The sequence below is a fragment of the Penaeus chinensis genome, chromosome 9, assembly GCF_019202785.1.
Source record: "Penaeus chinensis breed Huanghai No. 1 chromosome 9, ASM1920278v2, whole genome shotgun sequence".
NCBI lineage: Eukaryota > Metazoa > Arthropoda > Malacostraca > Decapoda > Penaeidae > Penaeus > Penaeus chinensis.
The window spans coordinates 23636847-23648734 of record NC_061827.1 but is presented as its reverse complement, the minus strand read 5'-3'; the positions used below and the strand labels follow the sequence as shown (position 1 = coordinate 23648734).

The window sequence follows — 11888 nt, the reverse complement described above, 5'->3', positions numbered from 1 at the left end:
TCAGGTTACAATATATCTGATTTGATCATATTAGATTGGGTTAGCTGAAAGCTAGTAACATAAAGCATGGCAGGGCAAGTAAGGTGTAGTTTGCATTGGATAAATAAGAACTTCCTTTAGGCATACCAAGTCAGAGTAGTGATGGGTGGAATAATCTATGACAGAGTAGGTGAGTTATGTTGAACTAAATTTGAAAAGGATGTTAGAATAGGATAGAATAGGATGGGTTGGAAGTGTACAGAGCAAACAACACAAAGGATGGTTTCATGTTAACACCCTGTAGACAAAGAACTCCCCTCGGATATCACCAAAAGCAACTTAATTTAGTTCGTTATCGGAACTTTTGACTCCAGTGGCGAAAAAAAAACAAGAGGAGCAAGTTACATCTCCACCAAAATACCCTTAAAAGGCATTTTCCGAATATGTTAGTTTTGCGTTATTTCTGTTGTCATAACTACTTTCGAAGATTCTTATGCCGTACCACAACGGTACTCTAAGGAACCAGCAGATGGAAATTGTGAAAAACAAAAGTATCGAATATATAAGTAAATAAAATAACTGAATCTATCAAATGTAAAAAAACACATCTCTTCTTCCTCTTCTCCTCCTTATTCTTCATTCCCCTTCTTCCCTTAAGTGGTCAAGAGGATAGGCCTTACTAGGGTCATATTCCGGCGAGGTAGTGTCCTGATTATTGTCCTTGTTCTCCTGATTTATGTCCTTATTCTCGATATTTTCCTGATTTTTGTCCTCCATCGCGAGTTTGTTTACCATTATTCACCCGCGTGTCCGAATCCCTTCTTGTGTGGCTTTTTGTCTTCGAAAATTTGTTTTATTATTGTTATTGCTGTTTGGATTACTATTCATAGTATGTGATTACTATTGTGGATTTTTAGCAAAATAAGTAAACTATTTTGAGAAATTTTCAATACATTATTTATTCCTATCTCTTTTCATCATAATTCTCAATTTCATATAACTTCTTATTTGTATTTTCCTATAGCTTCATTTGTTTGATCATTCTATTCATTGCTCTTACCTTATCGATATCATCAATATTCTTTTTATTATTACTGAACTGCTACCGTATTGGGTAAAGGCATTAGTTACACTGCATTGTTCTTAGTTAACCTTTTCTTGAAAAGGTGAATAGGACTAGTGAGACCTCTTTATAAAAAAAATAGTGATACAGCTGCTATATTATTCTTTAAGTGAGTATTATTTATATGAGGCTCGTATATATATGTTATATATAATATATGATAGACTGTCCTGAGGCCGAAGTCAGAGTCAGTAGCTATGTAATGTACCCTCTGCGGTGGTCATGGAAACCGAGTTGTTTTGTTAATTAATATGACTTGTACTGATTTTGAAAAATAATTGTTCATTTATATTGTTTTCTCCTACAATAGCTATTTAAATTTCGCCAAAAAAACGGGCTTCTGTATCGACATCTTTTCACAGCATGACTGGTTTTTATGCATTATCCTCTCTCTAGGCATAGGATAGCATTGAATTTACATTGTTATACCTATGGTCAATTGCTCAGTGTATCTTGATTATGACTGTTGTCATATATTCAACTAAAGCGAGGCATGGACGCTAGCATCTGTCAACTTCCAAATACTTCGACTTCTAGGACCTTCTCGAACGCCTCACGTGTGATGTACGATAACGGCCAAGACTAATAGCTGTCAATTCTATTTACCTGTAAATTAACTTTTTTTTGTGTGTGTGTGTTAAACTTTTATGCGCACATATATTAATTAATTTAGCCAGTTCTTTTTTGTATCATAGTATGCAATATTTCTTAATAGTGAATTTGTAGAATAACCTAAATTCACTGCTTATTTCGTCCTCTGATATGTGGGTTATTTGTCTCTTAAAATTCTATCTTTTAAAAGACCCAGACTCTTACGTCAATTATTCTTTTAGAATATAATTTCACACTAAGTAAAACAAAGTGCAAATAATGATAATAATACGATATACCGCGCGACACTTTGCCGCCAGCGGTACGACACCTAAACAAACCGGGCGCAGACGGCGGCACAGAACCGCTGCAGACGAAAGTAGTGAAATTCTACAATTATATCTGAATTCATCTGCAAACATTGAGGCCGATCACCGTCGTCTCTTGCATTTTCGGGAAGCTCAACATCAGCACAATCCATCATGTCGATCAAGGCAATGCCAATGAGGACCGGTGGGAAGAGCAAGTCGGAATTCAAGGATAAAGAAAAACCCGCTCAGATCCGCGCTAGCAACATTGTAGCCGCTAAAGGTAGGCCCTTTACTTTGCCAGTAACAAAGGACACGGGGAAGGGGGGAAACAAGTAATCAATCCTGATACCAACGGTGAACAATGATCAACGAGGCGATGAGAAGTCTCTGAGCGCGAGGGGCACGAGTGCTTGGGGGTGTGGGTGGATCCCCAAGACGGCGGAGGTATGAGTCACTCGCAGGTGAAGTTGTTTTGGTCCCGATTTTGCCTTTGACGCAAGCTTTAGCTTACAATTTGGTATGTGCGAATCCTCTCGGACAGGAAAATTACTCGGGTAGAAGAATTACAGAACGAACGGGCAAATTTACCTGTATTTAGGCCTTTGTTTATGTGGGTGTTGACTGACAGGAAGAGAATTTGTATATATCTATGTAAATGTAATTTGCTATTTTTGCAAAGACAATAGTAGCATAAAATTGTTATCGTAGATATACATAAAAGTTCTAAAATTATGGAAATGTTTACAAAGGTCAGTCACTGGTACCAAATGTCAAGACCATATATGGAGAAAGATCAGTAGATAAAATGTCAATTGATATTTTCTGACATTTATTTCAGGAACTGGTAATTCTAGAGGAAATTAAATTTTCTGTTTTTCCTTTATATTTTTTCCTATCCCCACTATTTTTTTGGGGGGGAGGGTACAGGTAATTGGGTTAAGGAGCAGGAGGACACAGATCCAGGAAATCACTTAACCCAATGTGCGCAGGTGCCCACTGTAATAAGAAGTTTGTGTTGTCTTTACATATAGATGGCTCTAAAAGTGCTTGGTCACCAAGGAGTCAACTAATAATCTTACCCATCTTGTCTGTTTATCCTTTTCCTTCATTTTTTAAAGCTTCAATTCAATAATTTTCTTGTCTTATTGATATTTGAATAACAATTTAATAATCATAATATCAATAAGAATGATAACAATGTCAATATTAGTAGTATTGGAAAGAAAAATGCATTTTCCCGCCAATTCAAGGAATGGGGAAATCAGAATTGGTCACAAGGGCCAACTGATAGACTTCTTGCCGCTGAGCACATGTGGAGCCATCTGTATGTAACAAAACTCACTAAAATCTAAAGGGTACAGGAAATAAGCCCACTGACATTGGGTTAAAAGTGAGCCAAGAATTGTATTTTGGATCTTATAAAAAAGTGTATAGAAGAAACCCCCATGCAAAGTTCAATCACTGAAGATTTGACCCGACATTGTGGGTAAGAACTCACAAATGATCCCCATCTTCTTGCACCTAAAATTGTCTTATGAACAAAATATTAAGAATGGTATAGTTTACTATGCACAGCAATGTGGTACAAGGCAAACCTTGCCCTTAAGAAATAAAGACACACTTCATTTTTAGTATTCCCTTTGCAAGTTGATAAGCAAGTTGTGCAGCACATTACGTTGGTTTACATTCACATTATGACCTTACTAAAAGAGGGATAAGCCAATTACACTCGCAAAGGAAAGGAAGCTACACTGATTCATTAAATAATCTACGCTGGCCAAGAATAACGTAGGAAATGAAGAAAATAAGTGGTGGTTAATGTTACTGAGTGACGCATAGAAATAGAGGGAAATGGACATCGCCCCACCATCTTATAGAGCATAAGAAAGTCATACAACACAAGTACAGCTGCTGCAACCTCATATTCACCATGAAATGAAGAAAATATCCTGCATATTGCCACTCAGAGACTACATCCACAACACACTCACACATCCAGAGTTGTTAATGTTACGATTTCTCTACAAAATAGATGTGGCAGTTAGCACGAAGTGCTAATAAAGACCTAGACTTAGAGTAAGACCTAGATCATTAGATCATTCATTATTCAATAGGGAAGTAGGGGTAATGAGAACATGAATTATTAAAATGGTTTCATCGAAAGCAATAATTTATAGCAGCACACAAGTTTTATTACTAAATGTTATTCACATGTGAAACAAAGTATTTTGTTACAGATAAATGTTTATGGTTATTCTCTGACAGTCAAGGGTAACATTCTGATTGTCTTTAAAGTACTATTGATGATTATGTTTTGGGGCAATATCTACTCTCAGAACAATACTCAATAGATTGCAAAATATTCATTGTGGTTCATTTTTTCAGCATGGACACATTAAGCTAGAATAAAATGAAGATATTATTGTAGAGGACTAAAAGTTGCAGTTTTAAGGAAAAAGGAATAAGATCAAGGAAATGCCACCCACACCCTTAGTCCACTTGGTAGTCCCAAGTTTCAGCTCTATCTGTCCTTGCACACTAAGGTGAAGACAATGGTTCCTAGGGGGTGTAGCGGGGGCAGATCCCTCCATCACATTCCCCTAAAGAGCACGCCTATTCAAGGCAACATAAACTGTTGAATAAATTTTGTGATGTGGAGTTAGGGATTCTTTGGCAAGTGCATGCATATTGTAAAGAATTAGCTCATTATTATTACAACAATATGGTTTTAAAGTATATGACTTTGTTCAATTGTAGGCTGATGTAAATGTTCTCAGCTTATTTGATGTATGCTGGGCTAAGTGATTCAGTAAATTGGGTACATTAAATTAATTATAGACTTGTTTGTTTGAACATGAAGCCACTGTAGGTTAAGGAGCATCTATATATAAGCTACACTTACCATGGTGCTGCCTGTTCTTGTTCATAAGATTTGAAGAGAAATCCATATAATGTACAATTCCATCATTGGGTATGAAGATCTTTCCATTTTAGGACAAGTGTGGGCTAACATTTTACAACTGTAGCTGTCCATTTTTACTGCCATGAAACTAATGTATTCTATTTTCTGATAGCTGTTGCCGATGCCATCAAGACCTCCCTGGGCCCAAGGGGAATGGACAAGATGATCCAGGATGGCAAGGGTGAAGTCACTATCACCAACGATGGTGCAACAATCTTGAAGCAAATGAAAGTTCTCCACCCAGCAGCCAAGATGTTGGTGGAGTTGTCACAAGCTCAGGATGCTGAGGCAGGAGATGGCACCACCAGTGTTGTCATCCTTGCAGGTATGCTATGCATTTCCTTTCCTCATGATACTACGTTGGATATTAAAATGTGAAAGAAAACTTTGATAAAAGCTATCAGATGAATTAGGTCTTCTTTCGAGAAAAATTGTAGACTGAAAGTTTTACATGTTTTATAGTTGTGTTCAGTGCTTTTTGTGGTACTTCAATTTTTTTACCTTTTGCTTAATTAATTTTGTTTATTTCTACTTTTTCAAATTAAAAAAAATATCCTTACAGTAAAGGATTTATTTATTACAATATGCAAAGTATCTTGTATGTTGAATGAACTGTATTTAATAGTGTATCTTTTTATCTTGTTTTACAACATGTATTGAAAGATCATGGTTTCTCTTCCATAGTTTTACTTACCCTTCCCATATTGTCTCAGGTGCAATGCTGGAAACTTCCCAGAAGCTGTTAACAAAGGGCTTCCACCCGGCTGCCATCTCTGACTCCCTCCTCCATTTCTCGGCCAAGGCAGTGGAAGTCCTTGAGTCCATGGCTATTCCTGTAGATCTGTCTGACCATGCCTCTCTCCTCAAGAGTGCAAACACATCTCTCAACTCTAAGGTATGGAGTTGAGTTGTTGTCAAGGGATGATATCCTCTGCTACAGAGGTTTGCCAAGATTTGATTATTCTGTTTGGGTAGCTTACGGATTTCATCACCTTTTGTGGATAAGCATGTGACTACAAGAACTTTTTAAAAAGTTTCCATTATAAATAGTTATTGTAGAGCACGTGGTTGCCAGCCATCTTTGGTGCAACAGTATTTACTGAATCTGTATTTTCTTTGTCAGAGGTTTTTGAGATTACTATGAAAATCATCAGTTTTATGTTTACTATATTGCAACTGAAAATCCACTAAAATATTCCACTTCCAAATTTCAGGTTGTCCATGAACATTCAGGTATGCTTGCTCCAATGGCAGTTGATGCAGTGCTAAAGATTGTGGACCCCTCTAAGGACACCAATGTAGATCTCAAGGACATTCGCATCCTCAAAAAGCTTGGGGAAACTGTAGAGGATTCCCAGCTGGTGGATGGCATTGTCTTCACACAGAAGGCCCAGGGGCAAGGAGGACCCAACAAGGTGGAGAAGGCAAAGATCGGCCTCATCCAGTTCTGCATTTCTCCACCCAAGACTGATGTAAGTAGTTGCACAGCAGGCAAGGATACAGGCAGTTCTACTCGTGATGCTCTTTTCTCTTTGGCTTTCTATTTTTGAAATGGCCTTTGATTTCCTTTTTCATATATTGTGTGCGCTTGATATTGGATTAATACCACTGTTTCATACACTTTGTGTTTCTCTTCTATTCATTCCTTTGTGAATTTATCATCACAATGTATAGTCACGTGCTGAAAAATATTTTGTTTCCAGATGGACAACACTGTTCTCATTAGGGACTACACGGCCATGGATCGTGTGCTTCGTGAAGAACGCCAATATATTCTCAACATTACAAAGAAGATTAAGGCTGCAGGCTGCAATGTCCTTCTCATCCAGAAGTCTATTCTCAGGTATTGGTGGAGATCAAAACACATCCATTTATCAGTTGTGTTTGGCATACTTGTACTTTCAAACATTTTGGAGTTTATTGAATTGTTTTTTGCATTGTGAGGTAAAGTTTGACCTATTTTTTAATAGTATCTCTTATGGTTTAATTTTTTCTTCCTTTTTCTTCTAGGGATGCTGTGAGTGACTTGGCTCTCCATCTCCTAGCCAAGCAGAAAATTATGGTTGTGAAGGATATTGAGCGTGAAGATATTGAGTTTGTGTGCAAGACCCTGGGTTGCCGTCCTGTTGCCTCTCTTGACCATTTCACCCCAGAATGTTTAGGTAATGCAGAACTATCAGAAGAAATCCAGGCAGGCACTAGTAAATTTGTGAAAGTTACAGGTGTACAGAACCCTGGAAGAACCGTTTCTATCTTGCTTCGTGGTAGCAACAAGCAGGTGAGTTATCTTGGTTAACTATTAGTTCAGTAATTAGCTTAACAGAAACATCAAGTTGAAGGTACTATCCTTCACATTTTGGATATGGGATGATGGATAAATAATGGTGATTTATGTGTAGGATCATAGAGAACTCTAAGGATTGCTGCTTAGAAGAATTGATAACCAAATTTATTTTCAAATAATTTTTACAGGTGCTGGAGGAGGCAGATCGGTCACTTCATGATGCTCTGTGTGTTATCCGTTGCCTTGTAAAGAAGAGGTTCCTCATCCCTGGTGGAGGAGCTCCTGAGGCTGAGCTCTCTGTCAAATTGACACAGTTTGCTCAGTCTCTTAAAGGCATGGATGCCTATTGCTTTAGGTTAGAATCTTTATTTCATCCTCCCGCTAGTGAATTATCGCATAATTATGACTGAATTTTGGTGAAATATTTGATAGTTTTCCTTTATTCAGATTATTTATTTATTATTAATTATTATTATTATTATTATTTTTTTTTTTTCATATTACAGAGCATTTGCCGAAGCTTTGGAAGTAATACCAGGTATCCTTGCTGAGAATGCTGGTCTCAGTCCAATCTCAACTGTAACAGAATTGCGTAACAGACATGCTCGCGGGGAGACTCATGCAGGAATCAACGTTCGTAAGGTAAGCTTCATCTATTTATTGTTATTGTAGCTTTAGCATGAAAATTTGATAGTCATAAGCAAGAATTTGAGACAGCACCCATATTATTCAGGGTAATGCATAAATTAGTACATTAGAGCACTTTAGTTGATATATTTTGTATTGAAGAGATGAAAGAATTTACTTCTAAATTCATTTATCTTGATTTAATAATTACTCCAGTATATTGCATATTTATGTTATTACCTTACAGGGAAGCATCAGCAACATCATTGATGAGAATGTGCTGCAGCCACTTTTGGTGTCTACATCTGCCATTACTTTGGCAGCAGAGTGCGTGCGGTCAATTCTGAAGATTGACGACATTGTAAGTAACAGGAACTTTATAAAGAAATATAAAGCTTATATTAAAATTCTATACAGTAATATACTGTCAAAATAAGTAAGTAAAAAAAAAACATCTCATTGAATATGTCGTCTCAATTTCAAAACTTTTTCAGGTGAATGTGATACGCTAGATGACCTGACCCTTCCTGGGATGTCAGCAGTCGGTCAGCTTGCCCAAGTGCTTTAACGTCGTCAACCTCTGCATTAACGCCCTTCTTCTGCTCGTCACAACTATTTTTTTTTTTTTCCCACTGTATCTCCCAGTGTGCTCTATTCACCAATATTGTAAATTTACTTATTAATAAACAATAAACAGTTGTCAACGTTTTTCTTAAACTAAAGCAGATACTGTTTATCATTCATTTAATTTACATGTATTATTGCTGATACAGTATGAATAAACCATTTGTAACTAAAGCTTTGTTGTATTTCTTGAAAAGGGTGTCAACTAATGAATAGTACCAATGTCTTCAATCAACTTCCAACCAGTCTGACATGAACAGCAACCTTAAATGGACTGAAATGTGCACAACACAACTACTATTGTCTTTCATTTTACATATTCAGAGGACTTTTTTCATTTCGTAATGGATGTTAGAATTTCATATTTACATATTCGTAGATAAATACAGTAACGTGTTCACAAAGATAAAAGAAAATGACACGGATGATGAAAAAATGACTTTACTTTTCAACCTAGTTGAGAGTTCATCCATTCGAGTGTAAATTTATATTTCGACTTAGGAGGAATTGAGTTCAGAAGGTTAGGATCCCATTTTATTCACTAGTATGGCAGGTCTTTTTGTTAAGTGACAAGACGTCTCCAATTAATTAATAAGGGAATATAAAGGACTGAAAACCACATTAAGTGATTCTGTTAAGATTGTTAAATTTCTCTAAACTTGAGGCATGATAGGAGGTCATTACATGGTATATTTATAAATGTGATAACACAAGCGACAAAACAGTGGTGAAATGATTAGTTAACAGAGTTGTTTCTCTGCCGTTTTTGTACCCCGATGATACAAGGAGCATTGTTGGCTGGAACTTTAGTTCTTGGCCGGGCCTCCCAAGCCATTAAGGTTCCTGTAGAGGTATCAACAACGAGACTCAAGACCACTGATGACGACTTGTCATTTTTATGAATATGAGCAAAACTCTTTTGAACACAATTAGTGGTTAATTTTGGCTGGCAACCCAAATCGAGAACCTGACGTATCCGAGCGAGGGATAATTTTTGGCCAAGTTTGCATCTTCAGTGCCGGGTCCGATTTCGATGAACTGAAGACCCTGAAAGTGCTGGAAATCTTACATATATCAAAACAATAACCCTGGAAGGCGCCCTGAAGGAATGAAACGCCCTCCCCTTGTTGGGCTCGGTGGTGGGGTCAGGGCATTGTTTGAATGAAACTGTAGTTCATCTGATGGATATTCCTTTTTCTTCCTCAACTCACCCCAAGAAATCACTCACAGAACACCAGGGGATCTGAATTCCCCTGTCCATATAATGCACCATTCTCTAGGAAGAGAATAGGAAATGCTCTCAATCTTTGTCACAAGACTGCCTGTTAAAACTCTTTAACAAAATATTTCAGGAAGGAACAATGCCGAAATTATGGAAAGTAGCCATAGTAATAGTATTCCCCTAGCCTGAAAAAGAACCAGCCAAACCAGAAAACTACAGACCTATATCTTTGACAAGCTGTAGTGGAAAGTACTGGAGGAGATGGTAAATTTTTGCTTTATATGGCATTTAGAAAAAGAACAAGTACTCTCGCAAATTCAGATTGGATTCCGAATGCTGAGGTCGGCATGGAAGCATGGCATGATCATGAAACTCCATTCTATTGATCTGAAGGAAGCCCTGCCCATCTTCATAAACTTCATAAACAATTTCTTAAATAACAGAAAAAAATAGAGTTTGGATAGGAGACCATCTCTCAAGCCAAGAAAGTCAGGAGGAAGGAGACCCACAGGGAAGTGTCCTAAGTGTAACCCTCTTTGCTATCGCCATAAATGACATTGTAAAAGCTGTGCTAAGAGATGTCTCGTGCAGTGTCTATGTGGATGACTTAGCATATTGGATGTACAAAACTGCACACAGACTGCTATAAATCAGGTATCGCAGAGGACCACATCTCATGGTTTTAATTTCTCCCAAAACAAGACAGTAACCATGCATTATCATAAAAGAACCAGCAACTTCTTGGGAGTGACACTTGACCCGAGGTTGTTACGGTTACCATACATAAAACAGCTCAAAACGGAGGCTGCCAAAGCACTGATATTTTGTATATGCTGTCTCACCTGCACCAGAGTGCTGTACCGTACAGCACTTCTAAGACTTTATCGAGCACTGATAAGAAGTAAGCTACTAAACGCTTTCCATAATGAAGCTTTATATGCAGAGGGTGGAAAATTACCATTATAATTTCACCGTGATAATATTAAATGAACTTCATCTATCACAATAGGCTACAGAGAAACCATGGATCTCCCGCGTACAAATCAGTGTTCGACCCCAGGGCAGGCAGCCTTATAGCACATCTCAACCTAAATCTAAGTAGGCTCCTACCAGTTGGCAACCCCAAAATCCCTACGTGGACAAACGAGATAAAGGCGGACTTTATAGCAATAGAAAGAAAAAAATGATATAGAAATAAACCAGAAGTTTCTAGAACACCTCTAAATATAGAACATCAGCATCCGAAAATGGAGTAGGTTTAGCAAACAAGGAGAAAGTGTGGGGTGTTTCCTTCCAACAGCATCGGTATTTACTGCACAGTTATATGCCACCCTTTCTGCGGTCAAGATGATTAAGAGACATTGAAAATCGCCAATTTGTGATATGCTCTGACTTTCGCACTACAAGCTGTTGAAAGTTTAAACTCCCACTCAGTAGCAAGAAAAATCTCAGACCGGCTGACACTGGTATCGTCAGGGAAAAAAAAGATAATCCTGTGCTTGATACTTGCTCATGTTGGCATCTCTGAAATGAACGGGCAGAAAAAGGCCAAAGCTTTGGCTTCCCCTCCCACTGCTTTTGATTCCCCTCTCCAACACTCAGCCCTGAAATCCCAAATCAGAGAAACATTAAGACAAGTGGAAATGTACATCATCTTGTCAGCTGAGAATAATTGTAAAAAGATCTTGGTATCTGGATCACAAGCTTTAATGTGAACAGAAAATTAGAAAGCTATAAAATCTATGAGGAACCATGGAATAGGTATTTACAAAACCCATCACTTTAAAAACTTGAGAGATGATTATGATTCATAATTTTTTAAACATACCTACTGTATATAAACCAACATGTCTTATGAAAATTTAAATATAATCTTATTAAAGAACGAATAGAATGTGTATATATTTAAAGTTTTAATAATACAAAAATATAAAGGAATAAACCGCTAATGACCTTAATTCTCTGCCTGTGACGTCATCGCGGATGCCTTTGTGCATGTGGTGGTTGTTAATGCCCAGACAGAAACTTACTATGCCAGGAAGCTCACACACACACACACACACACACACACACACACACACACACACACACACACACACACACACACACACACACACACACACACACACACACACACACACGCACACACACACACGCACACACAC

The 11888-nt window shown here is 37.6% G+C and overlaps 2 protein-coding genes across 2 annotated transcripts in view; one reads left to right on the top strand and one right to left on the bottom strand.

Annotated features, from left to right (window-relative positions):
• LOC125029105 (ubiquitin thioesterase otubain-like) overlaps positions 1 to 810 on the bottom strand; it is a 12058-nt gene extending 11248 nt beyond the window's left edge. The window contains exon 1 of the mRNA XM_047618891.1: positions 660 to 810. Within this exon, the coding sequence (XP_047474847.1) occupies positions 660 to 774 (115 nt within the window). The 5' untranslated portion in view covers positions 775 to 810. The remainder of the gene's footprint in view (positions 1 to 659) is intronic.
• Positions 811 to 2026: 1216 nt separating this feature from the next.
• On the top strand, positions 2027 to 8576 carry LOC125029092 (T-complex protein 1 subunit delta-like). Its single transcript, XM_047618871.1, has 10 exons — positions 2027 to 2284; positions 5079 to 5291; positions 5680 to 5861; positions 6181 to 6438; positions 6670 to 6809; positions 6977 to 7244; positions 7439 to 7605; positions 7757 to 7892; positions 8125 to 8238; positions 8372 to 8576. The coding sequence occupies exons 1-10, from the start codon at positions 2176 to 2178 to the stop codon at positions 8387 to 8389; spliced, it is 1605 nt and encodes a 534-aa protein (XP_047474827.1). The 5' UTR covers positions 2027 to 2175; the 3' UTR covers positions 8390 to 8576.
• The last annotated feature ends 3312 nt before the right edge of the window (positions 8577 to 11888 follow it).